This window comes from Pipra filicauda, unplaced genomic scaffold (assembly GCF_003945595.2).
Source record: "Pipra filicauda isolate LSUMZ 115617 unplaced genomic scaffold, ASM394559v2 scaffold13_size5146498_pilon, whole genome shotgun sequence".
Classification (NCBI taxonomy): Eukaryota; Metazoa; Chordata; class Aves; order Passeriformes; family Pipridae; genus Pipra; species Pipra filicauda.
The window spans coordinates 4995627-5022083 of NW_024103874.1; the positions used below are offsets into that span (position 1 = coordinate 4995627).

Below are 26457 nucleotides of genomic sequence, written 5' to 3' on the forward strand. Positions count from 1 at the left end.
GAAAGGCAAAGAGGTAAAAGAGGTACCTGCACAGCAGAACCGAAAATTGTTCCCATGGAATGCTCACAAACTGGGGAAGGTGAGCAGTTCAGCGAGGAACATCTGCATTTGCAGGTGATGCTGCTTCCTTTCTGTCCCAAACTAGTGCAGCCAAATTCCCAGTTCTGGACTTGCTGCTCTGCCTGTTCAAGTGTAGTAACTGCAGGTGACTGAGACAGAGCTCCTTTATGTTTCTTTATCGACTGCTTCTGAAGGTTACTCACACCCCCTCGCTGCCTGCCTTGGGATGAAATCTATTTGTTGGAATTTCTAGAGACATTTGCTTTTGTCTTACTATTTCAGATACAAGAGGAAGGGTCAGATTTTAACAAAATTGTGTCCCAGAAGGGCTATTGATTAGGAGACAGACAACCTGAACAAACAACTTGTCCATTTATCTTCCTAAACTTTGTCCCATGAGTGGTTTTATTTACTTGAAATCGTGGCTATTTAGCCCATGTAATATCACAGAGCCTGTGCCAGTGCTTTGTAACCCAATTCCTTGAGCCAAGGGGCATTTCTGCGGGGAGATTTTGGGCGCTGAGAGTGCCCTAATCCAAAAAGAAAATATTTCAGCAGCTGGAGAAACACAGCAGCCCTAAAGGTGAAGGTACAGGGAGGCTCAGGAGACCCTCTGTTCTTTGCTGAACAGAACCTGTTGTTTTCCCTTTTGTGCTGTTCTTTTACACGCTTTGTGCTTTTCCCTCCCAGTTTATCATTTTTAGTGCAAACTGTAGTTCAGAGCAGTGTAATTCATTAGCAATGCAGTTTAAAGAGTTCTCTTGCAGGTCTTTCCTTAGTGAGGACTTTGCTCTCAATTATAAAAATTTAACATATCCTTGTGAAAACCCACATGTTCAGACTACTTTTTTCTCCTTTGCAGATCAATGCCTGTTTCCCTGCCTTCTCTTTGGTCCTTATTAAAGTCCTTTCTGCTGATTTAGTTATTTTTATTAGAACTCTGAAGTAATCTGTGCCATAGAGACTTTCTTTTTCATACCATCTGTAGTGTGACATCATTTCTCAATTTTCTTTAAACCTTCTATCCTCCAGTCTTTAAATTGCAATAAATTTAGATTTTTATTCCTGCTGCAGAGTTTGACCCACCTGGTGCAGCTGAATTCTGGCATTGGCCTTTCAGTGACAGATATTTTTGCTAAAAGCATTGTTTTAAGGTATTAAATCGGTCTCAGGAGTAAAATACAAGCACAGAGGAGTAACCAGCAACACTGCTAACAAGCAGCAAAGGCTTTCTCCAGGGTTCAACAGTCGGGCTGGGCCAGATTTAAAGGGCTGGAAACAAAAAGACATCCTGGATAGGAATGAAAGATCTCATAAATGGACCTCACTGCAGTGGGGGAGAGCCAGGTGGGGCGGTTGGGGGGGGGATTTTCTTAGTGCTGTGCGTGAATCTTGCATCTCACACCTGCATCTTTCTGCCTGTCTGTCCCTACACCAGTGGATTTCCTTGAGTACAATTTCTTTCAAAATGTCTACAGAAACTTATCCAAAAGGGAGGTGATATAAACTATGTGGATTAGCTCATTGGAGAATGAGAGAGAGAACAGTGCTGAAAATGCTGGGGGAAAGGGGATTACAAGATCATCCTGCCATCCAGCTGCAGATAAAATACCCTGCATTCTCTATGGCTGGGAAGATGATCTAGACAAAGTGAGCATTAGGGAATCAGAAGAAAGAAGAATGTGGGGAAAAAGAGAGCAATGGTGGTAACTGAGGTTATTACAGTCAGTTTTCTTCCATTCATGCCCAAAGGAACTGTACTGGAGGGGAAGTAGGAATCACCATGCTGAGGATACAACATCTCCTGCTCAAGTAAAACAGAAAAGATCAACACCTATGTCTGTTGTTTGTGGTGCCTTTGGGGTCTCTGAGCTTAGTTTTGTACTCCTGGAGCCTGAAAACCCATTACTTTGCTCTGAGTCTCTTCCAAGACAGTTTTAGAGCTCCTGCTGTATCCCAGTCTTGCTTCCTCACTCTTCTTCTGACGTCAGCTTGTTCAGTCAAGTCCTTGGAATCATTTCTGAGATGGGAACATTATAAATGCTAGCAGTCTGGCTGCATGCATTTTCCTGGAGTCTTTCATATGCTAAAAACCTCTCTTTGTGTTTCATGGGTTAGGAATAGCAGAATTATTCATTATTCTACAGTTATAGTCTGGTTCATGTCCCAGTTTTATTCCAGTTTCTGATAATTGAATCCTATGGAGGGATAGCATCCTCCTAAACAACCTCCAAGAGGGAATAACTTGTCTAAGAAAGAGTGGTAAGTGTTGATTCCTAATTTCTCTCTTTAGAATTCACGGGGAAGCATGTCAGAAGCAGAAGGAAGAATTTATTTGAACTTTAAAGTGGGGAACTACTGATGCAACATGAGAAGGAGCGTAGCTACCAGTGTGGGAAAAATATTCTGTCTTTAGCAAAGCAGGGGATGCCAGAGATCTACCCCAGTTTCTCCCCAAACACCAGTAACATCCTTGTAACTGGTTTCAGCTGTCACTTGTCATCTTGTCCTGCCAAACTCTCTGATCCCAAAGTGGCACTGACTCTTCAGGGACACAACCACATCCTTAGCACTCCTAATCACACCCGATACTTTTGATGTGCTAATGGAGCCCTTTCCTCCTCCTCCTCCTATCTAGCAGGGCCATTCTGCCAGAGAATTCTCTGTTGCTGTCACAGTGCCACGCTCCCCTTGAGACGCTGCACTTCACACTGTGTGCACTGGCAATAACTTTTAGCAGAAAAGGTGAAGATTTGAAATGGGCCCTTTGCTGTGAACAAAATACAGCCTATGCCTGTCCCTACTGAATTTCCCAATATGCCACCTTAAACATTCGGCTCTTAATCTGTCCTTAAATTTTTATCAGTTCTCCTGCTGCCTCCAAATCATTCCTTTCTGCTCTCATGGGCCCGACAGCAGCTCTTGCTGTCCAGGCCCCCTCTCCTCTGTGGGTCCCTGCCGTGGGTTGGCTTTGGGCATCTGCTGCCCAGGCCTGTGTTTGCTGAGAGATGTGAGCAGAGACTTGAGATGCTGCTGATTCCATCCTAGCTTGGAAAATGAGTGTGGTTTTATTGCTAAAAATGTGCACGCACAGTCAACCCTCCCACCTGCTCCATTGCCAGCAATCCTCATGGGCTCAGGGGGAGGAGGAGGCAGCGGGAGCTCTGCACATCTGTCATGGGCATTGCTGAGATACGATGCCCCTGACCCAGCAATGCCCAGGGTCACAAATCTTCTACTTTCGTGATTATTGGTGCACTCAAAATGTGAAAAGGTGCTGGAGAGGGCTCAGGCTGCCCCTGTGAGCCCGGCGTGCCTGTCACACAGACCGTGAGGCAGCCCCGCTGTCCCCTCCACTGGCAGCCCTGCACACAGACTGCAGCTGTGCTGGTACATTTATGCACTAGACCTTGAAGATGTTTGACTGTTTGTTTTCCTTTCATTGCCATAAGCAAACTCACTGACTGTGAAAAGGGATAAATTAGCATCTCCAAAGACCGAGGCTCTCTTTATTCTGAAAACAAGCAACAAGGAGCAGCAGCTCAGGCTCCCTCATCCTCCCTCCCTGTGCTGTGCCAGCACAGCTCTTCGGGAACTGGCCCAAAGCTCAGCTACTCTGTTTTTTTTTGTGAGCTGAACAGATTTTAAGCACTTGGCTGAGTCTGTGAACATGGAGGTCAGTTGTAACTTCTTAGATGAATCCACACAGGCTGATCACTGCATTGATTTTTAGCCTGTGCTGTTTGGACTGAGGGCAGTAACTTGTATTTCAAAGAAGTCTCTAAACCATATTGTTTCAGTTCCAGTATTGCTGTCACAAGCCTGAGCAGCTCTCTGCTGCTCACTGAGCCATGTGGCACGGGCAAGCCTCATGTCCCCCTTAGATGTGGCACACCCACCTGGGGTGTCACCCGGCTCTGGCTTCACCTGACTCTGTTCCAGTGTGGTCAGTCTCCTGCAGTTGCACTTGCACACAGAGAACAGGCAGAAGGCAGGTGAAGCCCACACTTGCCCTCTGTGTTCCAGGCTTTCACCCACACCTCTGGCTCAGCTGTGTCTTTGAGCACCAATGTCACCCTGCAGTAGGACAGGGCTTTGGAATCCCTCTCTCTCTGGCGGCTGCTGCCTGTCCCTGCCTTCTTGTTGCAGGTCCCAAAGCAAGGACGAGGTGGGCAAAAAGGTTGATTTAGCTTGGGTAGAGCTGGGAAGAGCACAGCTGCTGAGACAACTGGCCATGTTTAAGGCCTGTAATTTCTGCAAAGTGTCATCCTGAATTCCCGAGCCTGTGTGTCCTGTTTGGGGTTCCCCCTATTTCCTTATTATCCTAAAATCATCCTGAGCTTCTGTTAGGCTTCCCATTCTCTAAGTACCTTCCTCACCTATGCCAAGGGTTTTACAGCTCAAGGTGTCCCTCTGCTATTTTGCAGCTTGGATCCAGGGTATTTCCTTTGAAAGTACACTAAAGTGCTACTAACATGGTCCCAGTCTTAACCCCAAATCCTCCCTCCATTTGCATGGTCCTCACTCAGCTCTGGTCCCCACAGCTTCTGAAGGTCATTGGCCAAAGTAAAATCTGTCAGTGTAAAAACTGCATCTGCTGTGCTAATGATCACTGTCGGTCCCAAGCAGTTATTTCAGCCTTTCCACCAGCTGACCACAGACCACATCCTCCACAGGTATCCCAAATCCAGAACTTTATTTATAAAATGACTCATACAGGGACACAGAGCCCTGAAACCACTTCAGACTGACAGGGCAAAATCACTAGGCAGGGCACACCGAGACCTCTGAGGACGACTGGAGCTAATTGCCAGGGGCTGGTTTGGGGATGCAAAGCCCCTTTATGTGCTGCTTTAGGGACAAGCTCGTGTTCTTACATTGCTGAGTATATGCCAATGAATGCCACCATGCTATGGACAGACTTTAATAAGAACTTTTCCCCTAGATTAGATGGAGGAGATGAAAATGTCTTGGCAAAATGACGCGACCTCGGAAAGGATTCCCCGAGAGCTCTGGAGCAACTCAAGCATGGACACGCAGTGAATTATTCAAAGGGCTTCCTCCGTTTCTCTGTTCCTCTCCTTCCAGGTGAACTAAAATCCACAGAGTGGGATAATTCTTTCTTCCTTCTGGGCCTGTATTTAGATCATTCCTGCCAGCCACGGTGGGAGGAAGAGGCCAACAGTTCCCAGCAAACACACAATGATGAACATCCAGAGGAAGATCCTGTCAATGACCATTGCAACGTACTTCCAGTCTTCCTTCACCTGGGAACACAGAAAGGCCGATTATTAACATTTATTTGAGACCAAAACTTATGAAAACTATGAGTGCTTTGTTCCAAAAAAGGATATTGTTGTTTAATTCCAGAGATAGGAAGGGAAAGGTCTCACATTTAGTGGTCCCATAAGATGGCAAAGATTAATCTATGAATTGTTGATGTGAGAGACAGATTCCCAGAAGGTCTGTGGGTGTGCGTGTGCAATCACAAACCCTGTTCACAGATCCCCAGGGAGGACACACACTCGTGGATAATTAAACTCCTCACTTGCACACTCACTATCCCATTTCCCATGAGCAACAGCTGTAACTGGGTGTGTAAATGAGGATGAGATTCAAGCTGGGGAGGGTGAGGGGTAAGAAACAAGTCATTTCCCCATGCTCATAAACAGATTTGCTTACAGATTAATGAAGCCAACCTCTTTCTGCAAAGGGATTTAAAGCTTTGGGTGAGTAAGCAGTGAAAATGAACCAGCAAATAAAAGCAGTGGTGTCCCTCATTCTCCTTTTTCTCCGTTTTTGCCTTGCTGTGGGAGGATTTTCCAGCAATTCCTCTCTGGGGAGGTCTAGTACTTATTAATACCATCAGGCAGAAATTGTAAATGGCTGTTTCATTAAGAAACCACATAATATGAAAACCTCTTTTATTACATTGCTGTTAATAATTTCTTTCCAAGGAAGAGGACTGATCAGATGGCAAAGTTTTATTTGATATGACTGTACCCATTAGAATTTCCTACAATTTCCCACTTGGTGATTAATAGACCCGAGGGCTGAAATTTGGCACGCTGCCTTGCTCTTCAGGGAAAACATCTCAGCAGGAGCTCGCTCAAACCTCTTCAGGGGCTGTGAGTGCAGCAAGTCAGGAGTGTGGTGAAAGGAGAAGGAGGCAGAGCAAAGCCAAGGCTGCCAAAAATTCATTTTGTTGAAGGAAGCAATCCAAAGATCAATGAAATGTCATTTTGAGCAGATGATGCTTCCACAGGTACAGTGGCATTACTGAGCTCCTTGGCTCAGTAAGCAGCTTTGTGAACTGGGAAATGAGGCATGCACTGGAGACCAAATCATATTTCCTCTGAACAAAGCATTTTCAATTTCAGGAGCATCTGAACGTTGCCAAAAGTGTAAGAATCAGTTAAATATTTTCATGCAATGGATAGATTTATTCCTTTTAAAACCAGCACCAAGTTAAGCCAGCCTTTATTACTGAATAGGTAGAGGAAACAAACAGAGGTTCATCCTGCATCTTGTCACCTTCTTGGGGAAAATTGTGTTATTTTATGATTGCACAGCCCTCAGTACAACCATCTATAATTAGAGTAAAAGAAATAGTGACCACTGAAACCAAAAGTAGTTATGTCATCCCCAGGATACAGTCTCAGTCAATAACTCCCCTTTGCTGCACCTGATCTGTTCATCACTTGCTGAGTGTTGGAGTGAGTCTCTGATGCTTAAAATTCCTCTTGAGAAGGGCAGCTAAGTAAGCTCTGGATTACTGTATGTACGTGTTTAGTGTCTCATGACATAACCAATGTGTAAGGAAAATCTGAAATGTACCATCTGAAGTCCAACTGGAAAGCTGGATTGAGTTAATAGTGCCCCACTCTGGTAAAATAAGCTTTTTTGGATATTCAGGCTAGTAAAAGTGCTAGATCATGCAAAGAAAAGAAACTAGATGATTTTCTCTTTGAGAAAATAAGGGGGAAATGGGAGAAGAGGAACAACTTGAAAATTTGACAGAAATTTGCTTTCAAATGTAATGGTGTATGCAGAAATACTCAGCCCATCTTGAAAATGATGGCTGGGAGTGCATTAGATGAGTTTATAAAATCAATATCCAGCTTCAGACCGAGAGCACAGAGGGTGAAATTGCAAATTATGGAGAGATAATGGAAAAAAAAAAGGAGGAGGAAGAAAAAAAATGATCTGGATTTTGTGTTTTGTGCTCTGCCAGCACTGTAGCATTTCCCTGTGGTCCAGCACCTCACGTGGGGCAGGATCCACAGACGTCCCTCTGACATCTCTGCAGCTGCCAACATCTGCCACCACAAGTCCTGAGCTGCATTTTGATTAGTTTTTAAGAAGCTCACTCAAAACTATTTTCAGAAAAGAATCAGGGGCAACTGATTCCCCCACCCTCAAATTTCCAAAAAGTCAGGGAATCTGCAACTCTTTCCCGGTCCAGCTCCTCGAGGGTCTGAGCCCCAGGATTTAAGTGGAGGATTGAGGTGACTTGGTGGCATCTGATCCCCAGGATCTGGAGTCTGCAACACAGATTAGAGCAGTCCCAGGTGGTTTTATTGTACTTTGTTAAAAATAAACCAGTGAGATTATCCTCTGTCTCCTCCCCTTCAGCTTTATTCTTTCCCATTTTATTTTTAAGCTGTCTTCAAAATCTTCATATTACAGTATTCCACAGACACACACAGCCATGGACAGCAAGGCTTCCCAGATGGTGCTGTTGGTGTCTGGTTATTTTGGCTCGTGTGTGACATCCAACTCGTTTTGCTTTTCAGTCTGTAATTAATTTCTAATGGCATTTCCATCATTTGCTGGGACAATTCCGCCTTGCGTTTTCCCCAGTGTCCCACTGTGCTTGTATTGTTTGCAGATATCTTTTTGTAACAAACAACTGCCTTTTGCATTTCCCATTTTGTCTTCGCTGAAGCACTTAATTAAATGAACTATTTACTTTTAATTTAGAAGCGCTGCCCCTATGGCAATGGAGCTTTAGAAAAAAAACTTCAAAAGAAGCTCTGTTCTTGTTCTGGGAAGGTGCATGTCTGTGGAAATATTGCCCATGAGACAGCAAGCTGTGTCTCAGCAGTTTTATCAGAAACGCCTCCTGATAGATTTATGGAAGACTTCCATGAAGAAATGCCACAATTTGATTTTATGATGAAAGCAAACTCCCGAGCACTGATTTTTTCCCCAATAAATTCTCATTTTATTCGATGAGTTCTGCTCCTCACAGTATATTTCAATTCCAGAAAACTGGTTTTCCCTCTTCTTTTTCATTTACACCTGGAGAAAAAAAATGTGCCTTCCCACTTGATACCTCTTGGATCCAGAAAGAGAAAATAGTATAGCCTCAGACTGAGGTCAGCATTATTCCCCCAGATCTGAAAACCCAAACTCTGCCTACTGTGCCAACAACAACTGTTGTGCAAAAGCAGCAAAAGGTCACCCCCAGGAACACCAGTGCTCCAGACTCCCCAAGAGGAGCCCACAGACCTGCCCACAGCTCATTGCTGGATGATTTCTTGGTGCCTTTGCTCACAGGCTGGCAGGAGGTTGGGTCAGAGACCAAAGGCTCAAAAGTGCTCCTTTTCTTCTGCTTTTGATGTTTAGTGCTCTAAATTGCTTTTCCTCAGGATAATCATTTCAAGAGGGAAGAGTAGCAGAAGAAAATTCATGGCTTCTGAAGACTGTTTTCATTTTAAAGAATTAAAAGGAAGGAACTCAAGATGTTAATTGACTCAGTTCCTGATGATACCAACCAGCTCAGCAGAGAGAATCAGTTGAAATGGGAAGTATTATTGGTGTAATATTCTTTCATTTGCACCATGGGGAAAAGAGTGAGTTAAACTCAGCTGCCATCCCTGGGTTTACTTGTGGTTATTGCCAGAGGGAGAGAGCAGAGTTTAATTCCTGCACTCCTAATGTGCTTGTGAAGTGCTCTAGCCTGGCAAAGAGTTTTGGGCTGTCAACTAATAAAGATGAGGATTCACAGCCCATCTCTGCCACAGATTTGTTCTGTGACCTTGAACAGGTCACTTCATCTCTGTATTTTGGCTGTCAGTCCTCAACATGAGGAATAAACAGTTATTTCCTCAAAGGGATGTTGTGAAGTGAAATACATTAAAGAACAGAAGCCTTTAACTATGGTATCAAAGAGGACAGTAGTATTCAACATTTTGTTGCTGCTTCTAAGTGCTCAGTGCTGTGAAAAGTGCAAATAAAAGACACTTTTCATGCCCAGGAAGTCTTGTATAAAAGCACTGTGACTTGCACTGATTCTGAATCTTGAGAAATTTAAACTGTAGGCACAACTAAGAAGTAACTTTTGCTTATGGATCTGTCTAGAAAAAGCTAGGTAAGACTTTCCATTAATAACATGACTAATTTCAGGTTATCTTGTGCCTTCCTTCATTATGGCCATCATTCCTAGCACGCTGCATCCATAGTATTGCAGGAAAGAGCTACAGGAGGTGTGAAAGAATGTGGCATTTGTTATGTGCATCACTATCTCCGTTGAAAGAGATTCTTTCAGTCTCTATTTCCTTCCTCTATTTGTAGCCATATTTACCCTCACAGAGTAAGCGTGGAATCTGTCTGTCCACCCACCTCCCTGCACTGCTCCAGCGGAAGTCCACTAATGAGGAATCACACCCTGCAATATCCCCATGCTACTACGTGCTTCCCACATCCACAACCTGTTTGGGGAATTCACTTTCCTCGGCTCCATAGTCAAAGTCAATGCTTAATAAAAAACAGAGAGTGTGAGTTCCCTGTCTGTCAGAGGCTTTTCTGTAAAGAATAAGTCTCTCTTCCCACCAGATGATTGCGTTTTGGGTCTCTTTCACAACCTTACTTGCTTCCTCCCTACCTAACAACAACTTTATTCCTGTTTTCTGCTGGAGAATCCATTGTCCTAGAGCAGCCCTGAGCACGGTCTGGTTGTGCTGCCCTCTTGGCCCAGACCCCAAGGACGTCTCCAGCTGTGTCTGCAGTGGCCAGTGAGTCCAAAAGCCACAATATCAGGGATGGCTGAGTCTACATCAGCACTTACATGCTCTGTATAGCCTTAAGGTTTGGTGGGGCTTCCCTAGCAGATAATTTTTGGGTTGCTAAAGGAGAGCAGACTAAGTTGGCATACTTACTGAGAAATCAGCATCCTCTGCTCGCAGGTGATCTGCAATGTAGTGAACCCCTTCCACTGCCAGCTTCAGGGCTGGGGACATCAGCACGAGGTGTTGCTCTTTGGCGCCGTGAATCTTGCTCCCTTGGGCCGGTATGCCAGCTGCCTCCCCCTTTTTGCATTTACACTTGCACTGAGGGGGCTTGTGCTGGGGCTGCTCCTCATTTAGGTGGCACCGCTGGGATGCTGGAGAGCCAGTGGATTGGCCATTGGTCTGGGAAGAGTCCTCCTGCAGGTAGCAGTACTGGATGCTCCGGGACCTGCAGCGGATACTCCCCTCCTCTGCTTTGTTGGGACTGTACATCTGCTGAACACTCAGTGATCTGCCTTTCAAGACAGAGGTGGCCTGGGTGTCACTCAGGGGGTGGCATGAGGGTTGTGGAGATGAGCAGGTCACCTGTACAGGCTCTGGGTGCAGCACGGAGTACTGCCCAGAAGGTGACTTGCAGATAGGCTGAGGCTTGGCTGGGTCCTCGAGGTGGGCACAGAAGGAAGATGTGGGTGAAGGCTCATTACTCTGGGGGCTGGGGGAAGATGAGGTAGTGAAGTTGGGCTCCACGTCGATCTCGGACCAAAGCCTCGGTGCGTTGGTTATTTTGTGCATGGATTCAATGAGCTTCTTGCAATTGTCTTTCACTGTGGAGGGGCGTCTCATGAAAAGGATACGCGGGACTACGTCAAGGAAGACCCTCCTTACCCAGTCAGGCATCGTGTGGGTACGTGGGGAACGATGGTGCACGTTGAGCACAAAGACAGTGATGATGATAGACAGGGTAACAAATATCATGGTGAAGAGAAGATACTCCCCAATCAGAGGGATGACCAAGGAGGTAGATGGGATGATCTCTGTGATGAGCAGCAGGAACACAGTCAGAGACAGCAGCACGGAGATGCACAAGGTTATCTTCTCTCCACACTCGGAGGGCAGGTAGAAGACCAGGACAGTCAGGCAGGAGATCAGCAGGCAGGGGATGATCAGATTGATGGTGTAGAACAGTGGCAGCCTCCGGATAATGAAGGAGTAAGTTATATCAGGGTAGATCTCTGTGCAGCATTCATATTTCTTGCTGTTGTAATTGCCCACGGCGTTGATGATGACCCATTCCCCGCTCTCCCAGTAGTCCAGCTGGTCCACATGACTGTGCATGCTCACCAAGTCTATCTTGGCTTTGTCATAGGTCCAGGAGCCAAACTTCATGGTGCAGTTTTGCTGGTCAAAGGGGAAGAAGGTGACATCGATGCTGCAGGAGCTCTTATATATAGCAGGTGGCATCCATTTAATTCTCCCATCATAGAAGAGGTGAGCCTTGGTCAGGTGGGTGACTGCAAAGTCACCGTCAGCACTGGGGAGAGATGGAAGATCAAAAAAGACTGAGACTTCTCTAGGACGTGTCAACTCTGCTAAAGAAATAGGATATTTAGTGCCTGGCTGCCAAAAATACACTGAGAGAGATTCAAGAAGCACATTGTGTGCAAACACTGGACCCATCTGCTCCATCCAGTGGATTGTGAACTCTGTTGGCTTATACAAGCCCTGAATTTCCATGCAGTGTCAGCCTTCACCTGGCATAAGTCAGTTCTTTGAGGTGATTGTGCACAAGTTTTAAGTGCCCTGGAATGGGCTGAGTTTGCTTTAGAGGGCTGGGAGGAAGCACTCTCAGGCAGTGTAGCTGTGAGTTCTGCAGAATTAATTGTGACAGCTGCTAAAAATGAAACAATGTTGGGTAATCGTTCGGTCTCTTACATGAAAACCAGCAAGAGCATCCTATTAATAGGAATAATGGAAGTCAATCTCTTGATTTCCCAGTCAGGAAGAGAACTGTCTTTTATGGTGTCTTCTTACAGGGACTCTCAGTCAGGTTCTGTGTGGCAGTACAGGATAAATAGATAACAGCCCAGGATTTTGTATCAGAAAGCCATTTTCCAGGCTTTTGGAGGAAGAAGTTGAGTCACAAACAGCAGCTCTGCCAGACAAAGGGGAAGCTGAGCAGGGGAAGAGAGCTTCTGCTAAAAACTTGAGATGAATTATTCAGGCTGATATAGACAGAAAGCTCTCTGCTCCTGCCCAGCCCTTCCTGCAGGAGCTGGCCCAGCCTGCAGCTGCTTTCCCAGCAGTTGGCAAAATCCCTTGGCCCTGCTCTGCTGCTTCAGTACCCAGATGTGCCCTGACAGCAGCCATACAGTGACAGGGTGTGCAGGGGTCTCACCTCTGCTACTTCTCACCAATAGCAAGATGAACAACATAGGAATGATCTGGCAGGATCAGTTCCTTAAGCTGCAGAACGCAGAGGAACTTCCCTAAATTCATTTCTTTAGGAGAACACCAATTCATTCATATGCAAAAGGGTGAAAAAGGACTTTTTGACATTTCATACAATCAGACAATCATGGAATTATTCGGGTTGGAAAGGACCTTAAATACCATATGGTTTCAACTCCCTGTCATGGGCAGGGACACCTTCCACTAGACCAGGTTGCTCCAAACCCCATCAGCTCGGCCTGGAACACTTCCAGGTATGGGTAATCAAAATTTCTCTGAGCAAACTGTTCCAGTGCATCATAGCTTGCATCACATATTCCTTCTTGCTCTGTGAAACATCCTAAAAATGAGCCTGGTGTAGTATGGCTCATTTTGGGAAATAGTGGCAGGGTCTGGCCCTCACTGAGCTGCTTGGTCAATGTGGTATCTGGGCAGAGGTAGAACATGCCCCCAGTCCCCATGATCACAGCCCAGACCTCTTTCTCTTGAGATAGTTTTCTAGGTTGGTTGAATGAATGGAAAAAAATAAACTCAACATTCGTGTGTGGTTTTACTAAACTCTTCTTTGTTTCTCTAATGGAAAGTCTTTGTGCTTTGTGGCAGATTTTACAAAAACAAAAGGACACAAGAGGACCTAGTGCTTTTTTTATCTCTAAACTGGATTATTTCTGAAGATCGAAAATGCCTTTTATTTTTATTTTTTTTTAAAAGGAAAGCAAAAACTATGTATAAACCCAGATTGTCTCAAAGGGATTAAGGGAAAAGCAGCACCGTGAGTTACTCCAAAGCAAATAAACCTGAGAAATACCATTGTACAATCCACCCAGCTCCTTTCTTACCTCTTCTTTCCTAAATTTAATTTACACCCTGAGAACATGTGCTTTGGATGAAAACCACCTCTTTTTCTTTTTTTTTTTCCTCCTGGGTTTTGCCTGCACTGTAAAGCCAGATTGAGACATGAAACATGCACAGCAAGTGACAGTCCAGAGTTTGCTCTTCTCAGTGGTTTTCTTTCTAAATCTCTATAGGAATATGGAATCCAATTCTGCATTTAATGATATCTCTGAGGCATGATTAAATCGCTCATTAATAGAACAATGTTTATAATTGGATCTTATTACAGAAAAGGGATTATGAGCATCCACTAGTGGTTCACTTCTCAGGTAGAACAATGTGTAAGTGGCTGGGGAAACAACAGAGGTGTGCATTTTTCCTTGGCAAACTGTTGGAAAAGGGCACGAAACTCTTCTTAAAAGGTCATCCAGGAATCATATTAATTCATGTAATTGTGTTTTAGTCCCCTTGCCTGGCAGTTTTGCAGCCTCTGTGTGACCAGCCACATACCTCTTCTGCAAGTGTAGATGGAACTAGTGTGGTGCTGCAGGTTTGTATGTCAATTATTTCTGTAAATGATCTGCATGTTTGATGAGGAATGTATTTGTTTATTGCTTGCCTAAAAAACCCAGCCTCATCCTGGGTCCTCTTTGGCTCACAAGTTATTACAAATTACACTGGTACTGCCTTCCAGGCTGGGTCTTGCCTGCATTGCCAAGGCAGGAGCGAAACCAGCAGCAGAACAGCTTCTTAGATTTAGTCAGCTATTGACTTTTAGGAGCCATAAAACACCCCGGGATCCTCCTGCTTCACCAACCTAACAGGGCTGTGAAGTATTTCCTGACTCTACTGGGTGTGTTTGAACTTCTCATTGCAGTTCAACGCAGAGGAACTTGTAAGCAGGGTAAATTAGCCGTGCTGTGTACATAGACTGTATTCCAGTCAGCTGTGTCATGCAAAGGCAGTGTTCTCAGCTATCTTAACCCTTCATGCATGTATATATTTTTGCCTCCTTCCCCAAGCTTACCACCCACATTGGACCTTCAAACATATGTTTACTGGACTGGAAGCTACTCCTGCTGGCACCCTGCCGGTGAGGGGGAACCTGCAGAGATGCTCTCCCGGGTGCGAGCCCAGAGAGATGCTTTCATCCCGGGTGAGACTTTCATTCTGCTTCTCCCCACATGAGAGAGGGAGCAAACAGGGTCACCTGGCTGTTGACAGTCTTCCAAAGTCTTTTCTCAGTCTCCTTCAGGGTATAAAGGTGAGACAACCAACTGCAAACAGAGTCTGCAGTTACGAGACTGGGGAAACCCTGTTTCCTTGGGGACAGCTTTGCTGTGGGAAGACCCATTCCTGTGCCGACAGCCCTGACTGCAAATGTGAATATTTCCTTAGGCAGGAAGGTGGGAGACCTGATATAGCGGGACAGAGAAAATCTGAAGCCATTCCTTTATAGCAGTAGCACATTTTCATCTCGTTCAGTCGAGACCACTCTGTTGTGACAGTTGTCATGAAAAACCATTTGGAAGAAGGCATGAGTGCAAGGTAAACATCACAAGATCTGGAGAACTAAGATAGTCAGGCTCTCCTGATTACTCTGACCTGACAGCTTTAAAAATATATCAGTAATAAAGTACTGGAGCTCTCACATTTTTGTGCCAAATACAACACTGCATGGCAAGAAAGAAAGTTGCTTATTTTTCTCCCAAGGAAAAAGCTGTGCTGTGTGCTGCAGCCTTTGATTTCTCATTTTGAGAATAAAGGCTGCTCTGCTAAATCTCCTAAGTTTATAAGGGTTCAAGGATGGCATTGTTTTACTGGCAGCCATCATCCATGTTTCATTAAAAAGCTCTGCTAATGGAGAATTTTTCTTTTTCGTGTGTGTGTCAGTTTCTATTTTCCTGTAGTTGGGAGATACATCATCTCACAAAATTAAACGTTTTCAGAATGCATGTAAATGAGGCACACATTTATTTTAATTTCTGATGATAAAATTTAAATCCAAACAGAGCTTTAAAAGCCTGAAAATTAGCAATATACATATATGGATAAAGTAGAATATCCTCATTTAAAGCATTTTTCATCAACTAGCAGGAGCCAAGAAAAATTGTGGTTTTAAGACCCCTGTAAAGAATGTACTCAGCACCCTTTCAGTACACACTGAAGAGACATTTCTGTAATATTCTGATTAAAATTGTCTCCAAAGGTAAGCCAGAAAACATTGTTTTCTGCTACCAAAGTTATAACTACAAATGCACAGGTTGGAAGGGACTTCTGGAATTGTCTTGTTCAAGCTCCCTGCCCAAAGCAGGATCAGCTACAAGAGGATCAGGATCTCATCTGGTTGGGTTTTAAATATATCCAAGGTCTTGGTAAATTGGATAAAAAACAATTTGGGTACACAGATGGAAGTGTCTGTCACTGATGTTACTTCTTTGGGTCACATCCCAGCTTTTGCTTGATTTAGACATTTAGAAACTGGTGATAACCAATACTTTGATTGTCCCTCAGCAAAATAGGCATCTGTCTCAGAAACGGCTGTGCTACGCCCATGGAACGAGCACAAGTCTCTCAGAAGGCTCCAACAGTGCTGAATTGGTGCAGTTTGCTCCAATTCTTCCCTTTGCCAAAGATCCTTGTCAGCACTTTGAAGGCAAAACTCCAGCTCTGTCCCCAGCATAGTGGTAGGAGAAGCCCTTGGATGGGAACACAGCAACATCCCAGGAGAGAGATCCCTCCTATAGATTTCTTTGCCTCAGTTCCTGTATTACTGGATAGTGCTTGGCAGAAAACCTCAAAGCATCTAAAGATATAATCCCTCTCCAGAATTACAGTCACTGGAACTCCCAGAAGAATCAGGGAAGCTGAAGTGTGAAGTAGTGATTTTTGGCCTATTGTAAGTTAAGTGCAATCTGGTGCACAATGATGAGATCTGTGCCAGCACACACAAAGAAAAATGTCAAGAATGTTTCCAATATTTTAAAGGTTAGACTGGGGCATCTTTTGGTATTTCTCCTCCAAAGAGCTTTGGATGAGTCATGAAACCAGCGTTATTCTAGAAATAAAACTGGTTGCAAACATCACAGAATAGTTCAAAAGAACAAGCTGCTGCAGTACAGTTCAAAAGGACTCTTTGCTTTCTCATGGTTTTCAAAAGCTGCCTGCCAGATGGTCATCTAACCCAGCCCAGTAATCCTTTGTGTCCATTTTACCACTGGGTGAATTCCTCAAGATATTTCCTACTCCTAATTATAGAAATTTGTGTTTGATTTCCCTTCACGTCAGATCTTTTATTTTATTTTATTTTATTTTACTTTTTGTGACCGTGGAGTCTAAGGCAGGGATTATTTTCTGGAACACTTAACACCAGAAAATACCGAGGACTTTAGAATTCTCAACGTTCCCAGGTTTTACAATCAGGCTAGAGAAGACAAATGCTATGATGCTACCACAAATATACAGTGGAAAAACAGGCAGTGAAGCTCACATTTCAAGTTCCCTGCCCATCCATTAATCTCAAGGACATGTCTTGGATTTTCCTGGGCAGCCTTTAGCAGCTGGAGCACCTGGATGCAAACCTGCACTTTCAGGGGTTTCTGCTCTGGAGCTCCTATGTTGCACAGTGGCCAAAGGACTCAAACACTGGTAAAGAAGCAAAAAAAAAAAAAAATGCAACCCCAAGAGCTTATTACCTTTTTAGAGAAAAATATATATATTTTTATTTTTTACTTTAAATATGTTAAAAAAAAATAAAATGTTCTTCACATCTATTAATGAATGGGAAAATAAATCAATGCAGAGGATTAGATAATTCATTTATAAATGATTTGGTGGTGCCTGAAGAGCCTTTACAACCTCAGATAAGGAACAGCCAGTTTTCTTGGCAAAGAGGAGGCTTTGTCACTTCACCATGAACTCATATTCCTCTGTTATGCATATGTTATGTCACATCTAGCAGAAACTATTTACAGAGTCTTGGAACTTATCTCATCAAGCCTGAAAATTCAGCAGCATATTAATTTCCCTGTAGGATATTAATTTGGTTTTAGATTCCTTATGAGTGTTGACAACTACATATACTCTCTAGGCCAAATCAACTGAGTTTACTGATTTAATTTGGGCCTCTGGAGTGGGTAAATGGAGGGTTTTCAACAATAATGAGCCAAGATATGAGAATAACCTCACCGCAAGGGGTTAGGTTTCCTTAACGATGTAAATCTGAAATCAATTTAAATTCTACCATTTATATATATAACACAAAATAAAAACAGAAGGGGCATTTGTATAATCTCCTGCCCAGAACGTCTCTTTTCCAAAGGATTCCACCCCAAACAGAAATACCATACTTCTGGTGGCAAGCATTAATTAGGTCATGTTAAAAGGCCTGAAGAGTGCAAAAGGCCAACGTGGCCACTTGCTCTCCTCCACCAAAGTTCCTTTGCACATTCTCTTACTCTTAGAGACCCAGAATTCCGTGCATCTATGTTAAATTCCCTCTAAACTATATATGCATGTAAAATATAAGATGGAATCCTTGTTAGCATCACCCAGGAGCAGTCACTATCATTTCTATGCCCCCAAGGAGAAGCCCTGGCTGGCAATGCAGCTGGTGAGCTGTCGTGCAGAAGAGCCTCATCTTGGTGTCCCATCATGCTACAGGTTTTGCCTTGCATGTATTGTCCTGCAATCCCTAAAAATGTGAAACCTGACACAGCAGTGCAACTAAGATATTGACTGCAGCTCCAGATGTGTTTGGTAGGAAGTTAGGTAGAAGAGAGAAGTACATCCCAGGGCAGAAAACAGTTCACATAAGGCTGTATGAAAGAGCACGGGGAAATATAGCTGTAAAGAGGTATAGAATTAATGGAAAACCATTACTGACTGGCTAATGGATGGTGTCTACATCCATGTTTAATTCATGGATAAAGGAACCAATTAAAAATACATGATAGACTCATGACAACCAACAGAGGAAGGCATGATTATTAATGATAAGTATGGATGAAGGGAGAGAAGCAGCTTGGATTTGGGTAGCTGGGGCACTAGAACTCCCCTTTGTGGCAGCAGGTCCCCAGTACAGTTAGATTTGCTACCTGCCCAACCTCCTGCAAGTCAGAGCAATGAGGTGGGCAAGGCTGAAAGGCTTGTGCCCCAGGAGAGGGTAAGAAGGACATTCTGAAGTAGCTGCTGTGACTCCAGGGCTCCCTGGAGTCCCTGATGATGCTCAAGTGACAGTGAACTAGAACAGAGCAGAGGGGCAGAGCATGTAGGGGGTACCCAGCTTGGAGGTCTGAGTGCCCATGGACCTCTGGGGGATGCCTTCAGCATGAAGTCCCAAAATGCCCAAAACACAAAAGGATACCAAGGTCTCCTTCTGGAGGCCTCACCATCCCTGAGAGCATTCAAGGCCGGGCTGGATGGGGCTTGGAGCATCCTGGCCTAGTGGAAGAGGTCCCTGTTCGTGGCAGGTGTTTGGAATTAGGTGATTTTTAAGATCTCTTTCAGCTCAAACCATTCTAGCATTCTATGATTCTTCATTTCTAGGCCCCTCCTTGCATGGCCCATGCTCATCAACTGTGATGAGCCTGGTGAGCCAAGGGAGCAGAAGCAGAGATGACACATCAGGCTCTTGGGCACCATCCAGCAAATGAATGGTTTGAAGCACAAAGGGCCCATGGAGATTTGTGCCATGCTATTTCCTTTGGCACCATGGTCCACCACAACAACCACCAGAAGCTCCAGAAATAATAATTCTTGCCAATGTCATTAATTAAGCAGTGAGAATGACAAGGACATTCAATTTTTTTTTCCAGTGGAAGCTGTGAACACCTTTCTTGGCTGCAGTGTGAGGCATTTGTAATACAATATTCATGCTCAGAGTGTGTCCCTGTAAGGCAGGAAGGTCCAAGTGCCTATGAATTAGTCATTTCCATTGGGCTCATCTCTGAAAGGCGTTGAGTGGGGATACAGTGGTTTCCCAGAGGTTTGCAATCACTCCACACCACTGAGGATGAGAAACGAGCTAATGGGAAAGATAACAGTTCCTGTAGTCTCCAGAGCTCAAAATTCCCTGGGCAGATTCCTGCTTCAGCCATTTTTTTTTTTTTTTAAACAGAAGCAAAATCGTATCAAGCTAGAACCAGGCAACTGTTTATTAAAAACAAGCCTGGCTGCTGCTGTGAGTGTTTTCTCTGAGTGTAAGCCACATACTAAGATGTTTTTGTTTGATGCCTGCAGTGTTTTCTCTAGAGCCTGTGCTGGGGTGGGAAATTGGTATATCCAACATCCTAGGAGACTGGAGAGCTGTGGTATAATAAGCCTAGGAGAAAACAGTCTTGGCACTTGGGCAATCTCTCTAAGAATATCAACAGGCTCCAAAGGAAAGAAAGAAAACCATCACCTGCTCCCTAAGAAGTGTCCATACAAGAGAGAGGTTCCAATCATCTGAGATAAGGAACAAATACCTGTTTCATTCTAGAATGAATCATTCTAGAATGGTATTTGGCTGACCTGACACTGCTATTTGTAGACATACAAACCTGACACGTTTCAGCATATTTTCCTTATTTAAGCCCATCCTCAGTAATTGGCTTTTCCAGTTGATGGTGATGAATTAGGGGAGAGCTCCTGGGTGAAATGAAATCTAAGAGGACTGAAAGCTCAAATCCAGCTCAATTGTGCATCTGACATGTGAAGAGAAAACAATACCTGGCATCCCCCAACAAAACTCACTGCCCAGAGAAAGGATCATTAGGAGAGCAAAGCTCTTGCAATGAATGTCAGCCACATCATTTAAGGCACGTCTGGGACAGATATTATAGAATCTGCGTGAAATCCAACCACAAAGGACAAAATTAAAGAGAAAAAATTGCAAGAAGCATTTTAACACCACGAACAGAGAAAATTTGCAAGGATGGGTTTGCCCTCCGGCCACGGGGCCCACACTCACTTGTTGTAAAGGACAATATCTGGCCTCCAGATGAGCTCCGAGGGGATTCGGATGGATGTGACATTTTCGTATTCTTGGGGGTCCCAGCGCAGCTTGTAGTCGTGCCACTCCTGCCAAAAATGAGGTGGTTACAAAGCTGTGAGAGTTCAGTCGCAAAACTGAAATGGAACACGGGAAAAATACATATTTGGTCGCACCCACCTGCTTCACCCACACATTCGTGGTCATCATTTGATTTTTCTCATCCTGAAATGCAAGATCAGATATTGGTTATGGAAGCAGACAAAGCAGCCCGAAGGACTCATTAAATTTCTCTTAATTGTACATCATTTCTGTAATTACAAATCACCTCTGCAATAAATGTAAGTTCCATCCTGGAAATAAAAAGCAGATGTTTCTGTCATTTGACATGGGACAGGGCACAGCTGCCTGATACCACCAAACAGCTGAGCCTGCACCTAAGCAATCCTGTGAGCAGATGGACTGGAATTTGTTGGGATTTTCCTCAGTGCTGATGGATTCAGCCCAGGACAATGATGCCAGGTAGAGGAGAAACCTCCACAGCCTGGCTTTGACCTGTGTACTGAAGGAAGGGAGTTCTGGATATATACACCCTTGCTCACACGTGTGGTGGATTACAATGCTCAGCTTCATCTGCAAGTGGTGTTCAGTACTTCTCCTGTGAAATGTTAGCCATGAACACAGCTCTGGAAACAAGAAGCTCAGCAGCGTTTTTCCTATTACCAAATAGATGAAGGAGAGCATATGGATTGGGTTTTCTGAATAAATCCAAGCTGCTCTGCTGACATGGAACACTTGGACAGCCTGGTGTATTCCCATTCTCCCAACAGGTAGATTTTTTTCCTGACCCTAACTAGAAATAGTATGGAAAGGTATGACTGTACATATATATATTTAAAAAATATAGGGCAGATATAATGCTGGTAGCACTGTAGGAGAGTTAATTACTGCTTGCTGCTTGCCTTTTGTGTTTGTTACAACATTTCTGTAAGTAACTGAGATGACTTACCCAGGGCAGAGCCCAGTGCTGCTCTGATTGAAGTGTCACACCGGAGCTCAGAGCTTATTTGTGTGTTTATTTCTTTTCTCTCCTTCTTTGGTTGGCATCAAACCCAGCTGAATTGGCAGGGCTCATTTGGAAGCAAACTGCTCATCATTAACCTTGCTCTTGTGGCAGTACAGGATTGATTGTGAACATTAAGTACCAGGAGGTTTGGGAGTAGCTGTGCCTCCTCCTTCCTGAGCCCCCTCACTGCTGTGGTGCACCAAGTGTAAAACCTGATCAGAGATACTCTCCTGGGGGTTAGGAACCACAGAGACATGGAGGAAGGAGAAACATAAAAACCACTCCAATGAGCAACAAAGGAAGACAAAATATCCAGCTACTTCCTTGGGTGCTGACGGGAGATGAGGAATGCCACTGGAGGAGGCTGCACACCCTGGACTGGACCGATCCTTGAACATCTGCTTCTCTTACCACTTTGCAGTTCAAGCACCTGAGGGTCTCCACCACAGCCCCAGCCTCTCAGGTGCTGTCCTTTTTTGAAATTTTTCTCTCTGGAACCACCCTTGGTGGAAGTTCCTGCCCATCACACCTGAGGCTCTGCCATCCTGCTGACCTGAGTGCAGCATGACTCCAGTCCCATGGGTTTATCTCAGGAGGGGGGTTTGCAATGTGCTGATGACCAAGTGCCACCAGCACAGCTGTCTGCTCCTCACAGAGCCAGCCTGGAGAACAGCAGTGACTCTGCAGCCAGGGGGGTATTGCACTGCCTGGCCCCTTTTCTCAAGGTGAACACGGCAGGTGAGGTCCTGCAGAGAAACAGGCTTAGGATTCCAAGTGTGCCTCTCGGTGGCTGCTCCTGGGGACATGCTTGATCCCTCACCACTTATTTTTGGGCTCAGAAAACCCTCAGCACGCCAGGGTGAGGTAAGGACATGCAGGGATGTCAAGTTCCCCATTGATTTCTGTTCCCCTGCCCCCAGCTTTTGTCAGCAGGAGCTGGGGTTTGAATACAGCTCTGATTTCTCTTTCAGACTCCTTGTCTATGGGAGCTGAACGTTGGGTCTAACAACTGCAGCAGGGTTTGCACCAAAACTGTCACTGTCGGGAAGGGAGAGACACAGCTGAAGTGCCGCAGTGGTGGCAGGGGTGTCACCAGTCCCAACCACACAGCCTGGAGCAGGAGAGGCTGAGACTTCTCCTCCAGCCATGCCCACAGGCCTCAGCACAGATCTGCCTCTGAGTTGCACTTCTAACCACTGACATGATTTTAAGAAGATTAATTCTTCTTAAGTAAACTGGGAAGGCACTATGGAGCAGGTGTATCGATCCCCCCCTTCCACAATTCAGCAGCTGCATAATGGAAAATCTCTTTCATGCTTCCACAGTCACTAATGTCTCATCTTTAGTCTTATCAATTATTCAGATGAGAACTGTACCACTTCCACATTAGCAACTGCAAACAACCCTGGATCCCTCAGGCTGATGTAAGAGTGAGGAGGGGAATGGAAGACCATTTCTGTGCTGCAAAGCTGAACGTTGATGGCTTCTGCCCAAGGAGATGCAACTCACCAGCAACTGGTGTCTTTGATTCCCCACCTCCTGCAACACCTTGGCTCGGTGTCTGTTGCATCTCAAAACTGTGATCTCAAAATATGTCATGGTGTGGAGAGTCATCTGTTATGATTGTCCCACAGAAGTAATGTCTTGAAGTCTCATTATATTTTCCTTTATCGTAGAAATCACAGAATGGTTTGTGCTGGACGAGACTTTAAAACTCATCTCATTCTACCCCCTGCCATGGGCAGGGACACCTTCCACTAGACCAAGTTGCTCCAAGCCCTGTCTAACCTGACCTTGAACACTTCCAGGGATGGGGCATTATCACTTCTTTTATTCTGCCACATCAATACAGTAAAAAATGTCAGGGAGCCTCCTCCTCTGAAAAATAAGGGGTTTGGACTAGATGACCTTTAAAGGTCCCTTCCAACCCAAACTGTTCTGTGATTCTCTGAAAGACAGGCTGAACTTGCTCAAGAAACGTGCAGGTGCCCAAACACGCTGTCCTGGGAAGTGCCAGGTGCAAACAGAGACAGGAAGGAGAAGCATGTGGGAACAAAATCTGCACAGGCTGTAAAGCCTGTGACTGTGCCTGACATCTGCAGCCCTGCAGGGATGTCCTGTGGATCCAACACTTGACCTCAACATACTGTGACAGAATAATCCCTTAAATACCATTTCAGTGCACATCAGTCTGCTTGCAGACCACGTCATTCTGTACAGAGCACATGCAGTTTGCACACGTGTAACTTCTTTTTGAGCAAACACTCAGAAACAATTTTCTCATTAATATCTGCCAGATTAGCTAAAAGCCCTCAAAACTTCAATTTGCAGAAAGTTCTTCAGCAAGGTCTCTTCCCAAGGTACGCAAAGCGCTGTTCCTATTAGCTGGTGTAAATTAGTAATTATGGCTCAAATTCCAAGTGAGGTATTTAATCTTCTCCTTAGCCAGAATTCTCTGGCATTTATGCCAATTGCTCCTCTGCTCTGCTGTAATCAGTCCCATGGGTTTTGATAAGGAATTTAGGATATAGTAAATGAAGAATAAAGGATCCACTTTGATGACCAGCTACTCACATGAGTCATGCCTTCTTTCAGCAGAGCTGGCTGCACAATCACTATTTTCTGCTGAGAGCAAAGTCTTCCCAACCCAACTCTGGATCAGCCAGTAAAACCCACATGCACCAGGAGCCTCTCCCCAAGCCCCAGCCTGGCTACTCTGGGCCTCTTGTCACACAAAACCAACGGGTTGTACTCACCACGTCGATGAGCTGGGCGATGGACAAGCCAAAGCGGACAATGACCACGTCCGAAATGTTGGCCACGGGACGGGACCACTTGTTATAACCAGAGAAGAGTTTCTTCAGGAGCCGCTCCTCCGCGTGGGCTCGGGTCTCCACATGGCCGAAGGCTGCGGGGAAGGAACGGGGCACAGCAGCATAAAACACCTGCAGCTCCAAGGGCTGGCACAGCTGGAGCCTTCTCTGGGGGGGAAACTGTGGCAAACCCCAGCAACGGGCACATGGGGACACATGATATCACCCGGGTGACTTGACATCCTGCTATACATCTCCGTGTATTTCTCACTCTGTTCACCCACAGTGGCCAACTCCTAATGTTGGGTTTCTATTGCAGAGCAGGACTGGTCTGTACACAGCATGGCCACCAATAATACCACATTTGGAAAACACTACATGGGCCATTCTTCCCTGAATCTAATTTTTATGGTCACTTTATGGCAAGTTTCTAGCACTGAAGTCTGCAAGCAGGAAAGAGTGACACTAGAAAGGCAAGCCTAAAAGGAAAAAGCAGCCTCTTGCTGGGAGATAGGGGGGTTGGATCATATTTATACATTAAAACTGGCACCAAATGCATCAGAAAAAAAAAAAAAAGGAGACTGAAATTCAGCTCTTTAACCTTCATAGATGTAATTTCACAAAAACTAAGGGGGAAGGAGGAGGACAGGGGAGAGCACAGGTTGGATAACAAGACTGCAGTTTTCCTCGGGCACAACTTTAAAAGTTGGAGGCTGCAAGGAGCAGCCCTGACCCTGCACGTAGGCTACAGGAACTGTCGGAGGTGCCTGTTGGTTATTAAAAATTGAAGCCACGTTTCACGCAGGGGCTGTCGGAGGAGCTGCGCTCCTGTGCCGGCTGTAGCAGACAGCGGGGAGAGGGAGCCGGGGGCTCTCCCCACGTCCCTCGTGGAATATGGCTTCTACTTAGTCTTTAGCTGCCCTGGATTATACAAAGGGAAGCATTAGCTGAGCGCTGGCTGTGCTCTCCGCAGCCGGGGCTGTAGCCTCGAGACACATTAACACACTTTACCCAGGGAAGAAAAACCCTGGCAAGAAGCAGGATGTTGAGCCCCTGCCTGGGTTTTCCCTCCTGTCCCCTTTCCACCGCGGCTTTAACCCTTTCAGACAAGGAGCAGAAAATAAAGGCAAAGCATTGTTCAGCAGAGGCTGGTGTTCAGGGGACCAGAAATGATGGGGCAGGAGGATGGAGGAGTCAGGGAAATTCCTTGTTGACAGGGACTGGTCTCCACAGTGTGTCTTTGAGAGGAATAAGGGAGAAAAGAGCTACAGAGCAGAGCAGGGGAGAAAAGCTTTCTCAAACTTACCAGGGAAAATGCTGGCACACAGCAGGAGGAGGAGATTTCCTTTAGGCACAAGAAATCCCATCGTGGAGCAGAGCTCTAGTACGCAGAGTCTCCCGTCAGGGCAACTTTTCCACTCTGAGTCTCTGGATCCTCCAGGTTCATTCCCCTAAACTCCTTTCACTCTCTCTCCCTCAGGGAAGGGATAACAGCTGGTGCTTTGGTTTTTTTCCTTTTCTCTTCTGAGAGATTTCCAGCTCTTGCTCCTGGAAAGATGCTCTTTCCTGGGACGCTGATGCTCGTACGCTCACAAGTGATGCGCAAGGGCTGCAGAGAGCTCCTGTAAAGAGTCCGGAATGCCCAACCTCCCTGGGCTCTCCTGCTGCTCCTCTCCCCTTTCCTACGGGGCGCTTTGACTGCTCGCTTTATTTGTTGTTGCTGCTGCTGCTGCTGCTGCTTTCAGCCTTCCCCCAGCCCTTCGGGCAGCCTGTGCTCGGATTTTGATGCTGATGGGCCACTGATGCCTCTGAAGCAGAGAGTGAGCACAGTATGTTTGTATATTTAATGTAGTTAGACCTGCCCACCTCCTGCTTAGGAGGAGGAGGAGGAGGAGGAGAGAAGCCCTGCGTTCCAGCAAACAGGCTGCAGGGAGGAAAACTTTTAACAGGAGAAATAAAGAGGGAGATATGCAAAGCCCAGCTGCAGCCAGAGGTGGAGGATACGGGGCCAGCTGGGATCATCATAGCACCGGAAGCCCAAACAGTCTTTAATTAACGAAAGCTGTCTCTTTAATCTTGTCCAACTGCTTTTCAAAATCACTCCAGTGTAATTAGACTGAGATATTTCTGGCTTGGGCACGTATCTTTGCTGCCGATGTTTACCGGGGTGATGAATCTGCCCATGAGAACAGGGTTCTGCTGTGCTTGGTGCTGTACAAACATGTAGTACAAATACAAATATTAGTCTCT

At 45.3% G+C, this 26457-nt stretch overlaps 1 protein-coding gene across 1 annotated transcript; it reads right to left on the reverse strand.

Annotated features, from left to right (window-relative positions):
- Positions 1-4737: 4737 nt before the first annotated feature.
- CHRNA4 (cholinergic receptor nicotinic alpha 4 subunit) lies at positions 4738-26039 on the reverse strand. Its single transcript, XM_027710686.2, has 6 exons — positions 25514-26039; positions 24151-24302; positions 20509-20553; positions 20308-20417; positions 10224-11604; positions 4738-5327 (listed from the first exon to the last, which is right to left on the reverse strand). The coding sequence occupies exons 1-6, from the start codon at positions 25572-25574 to the stop codon at positions 5202-5204; spliced, it is 1875 nt and encodes a 624-aa protein (XP_027566487.1). The 5' UTR covers positions 25575-26039; the 3' UTR covers positions 4738-5201.
- Between the last annotated feature and the right edge of the window lie 418 nt (positions 26040-26457).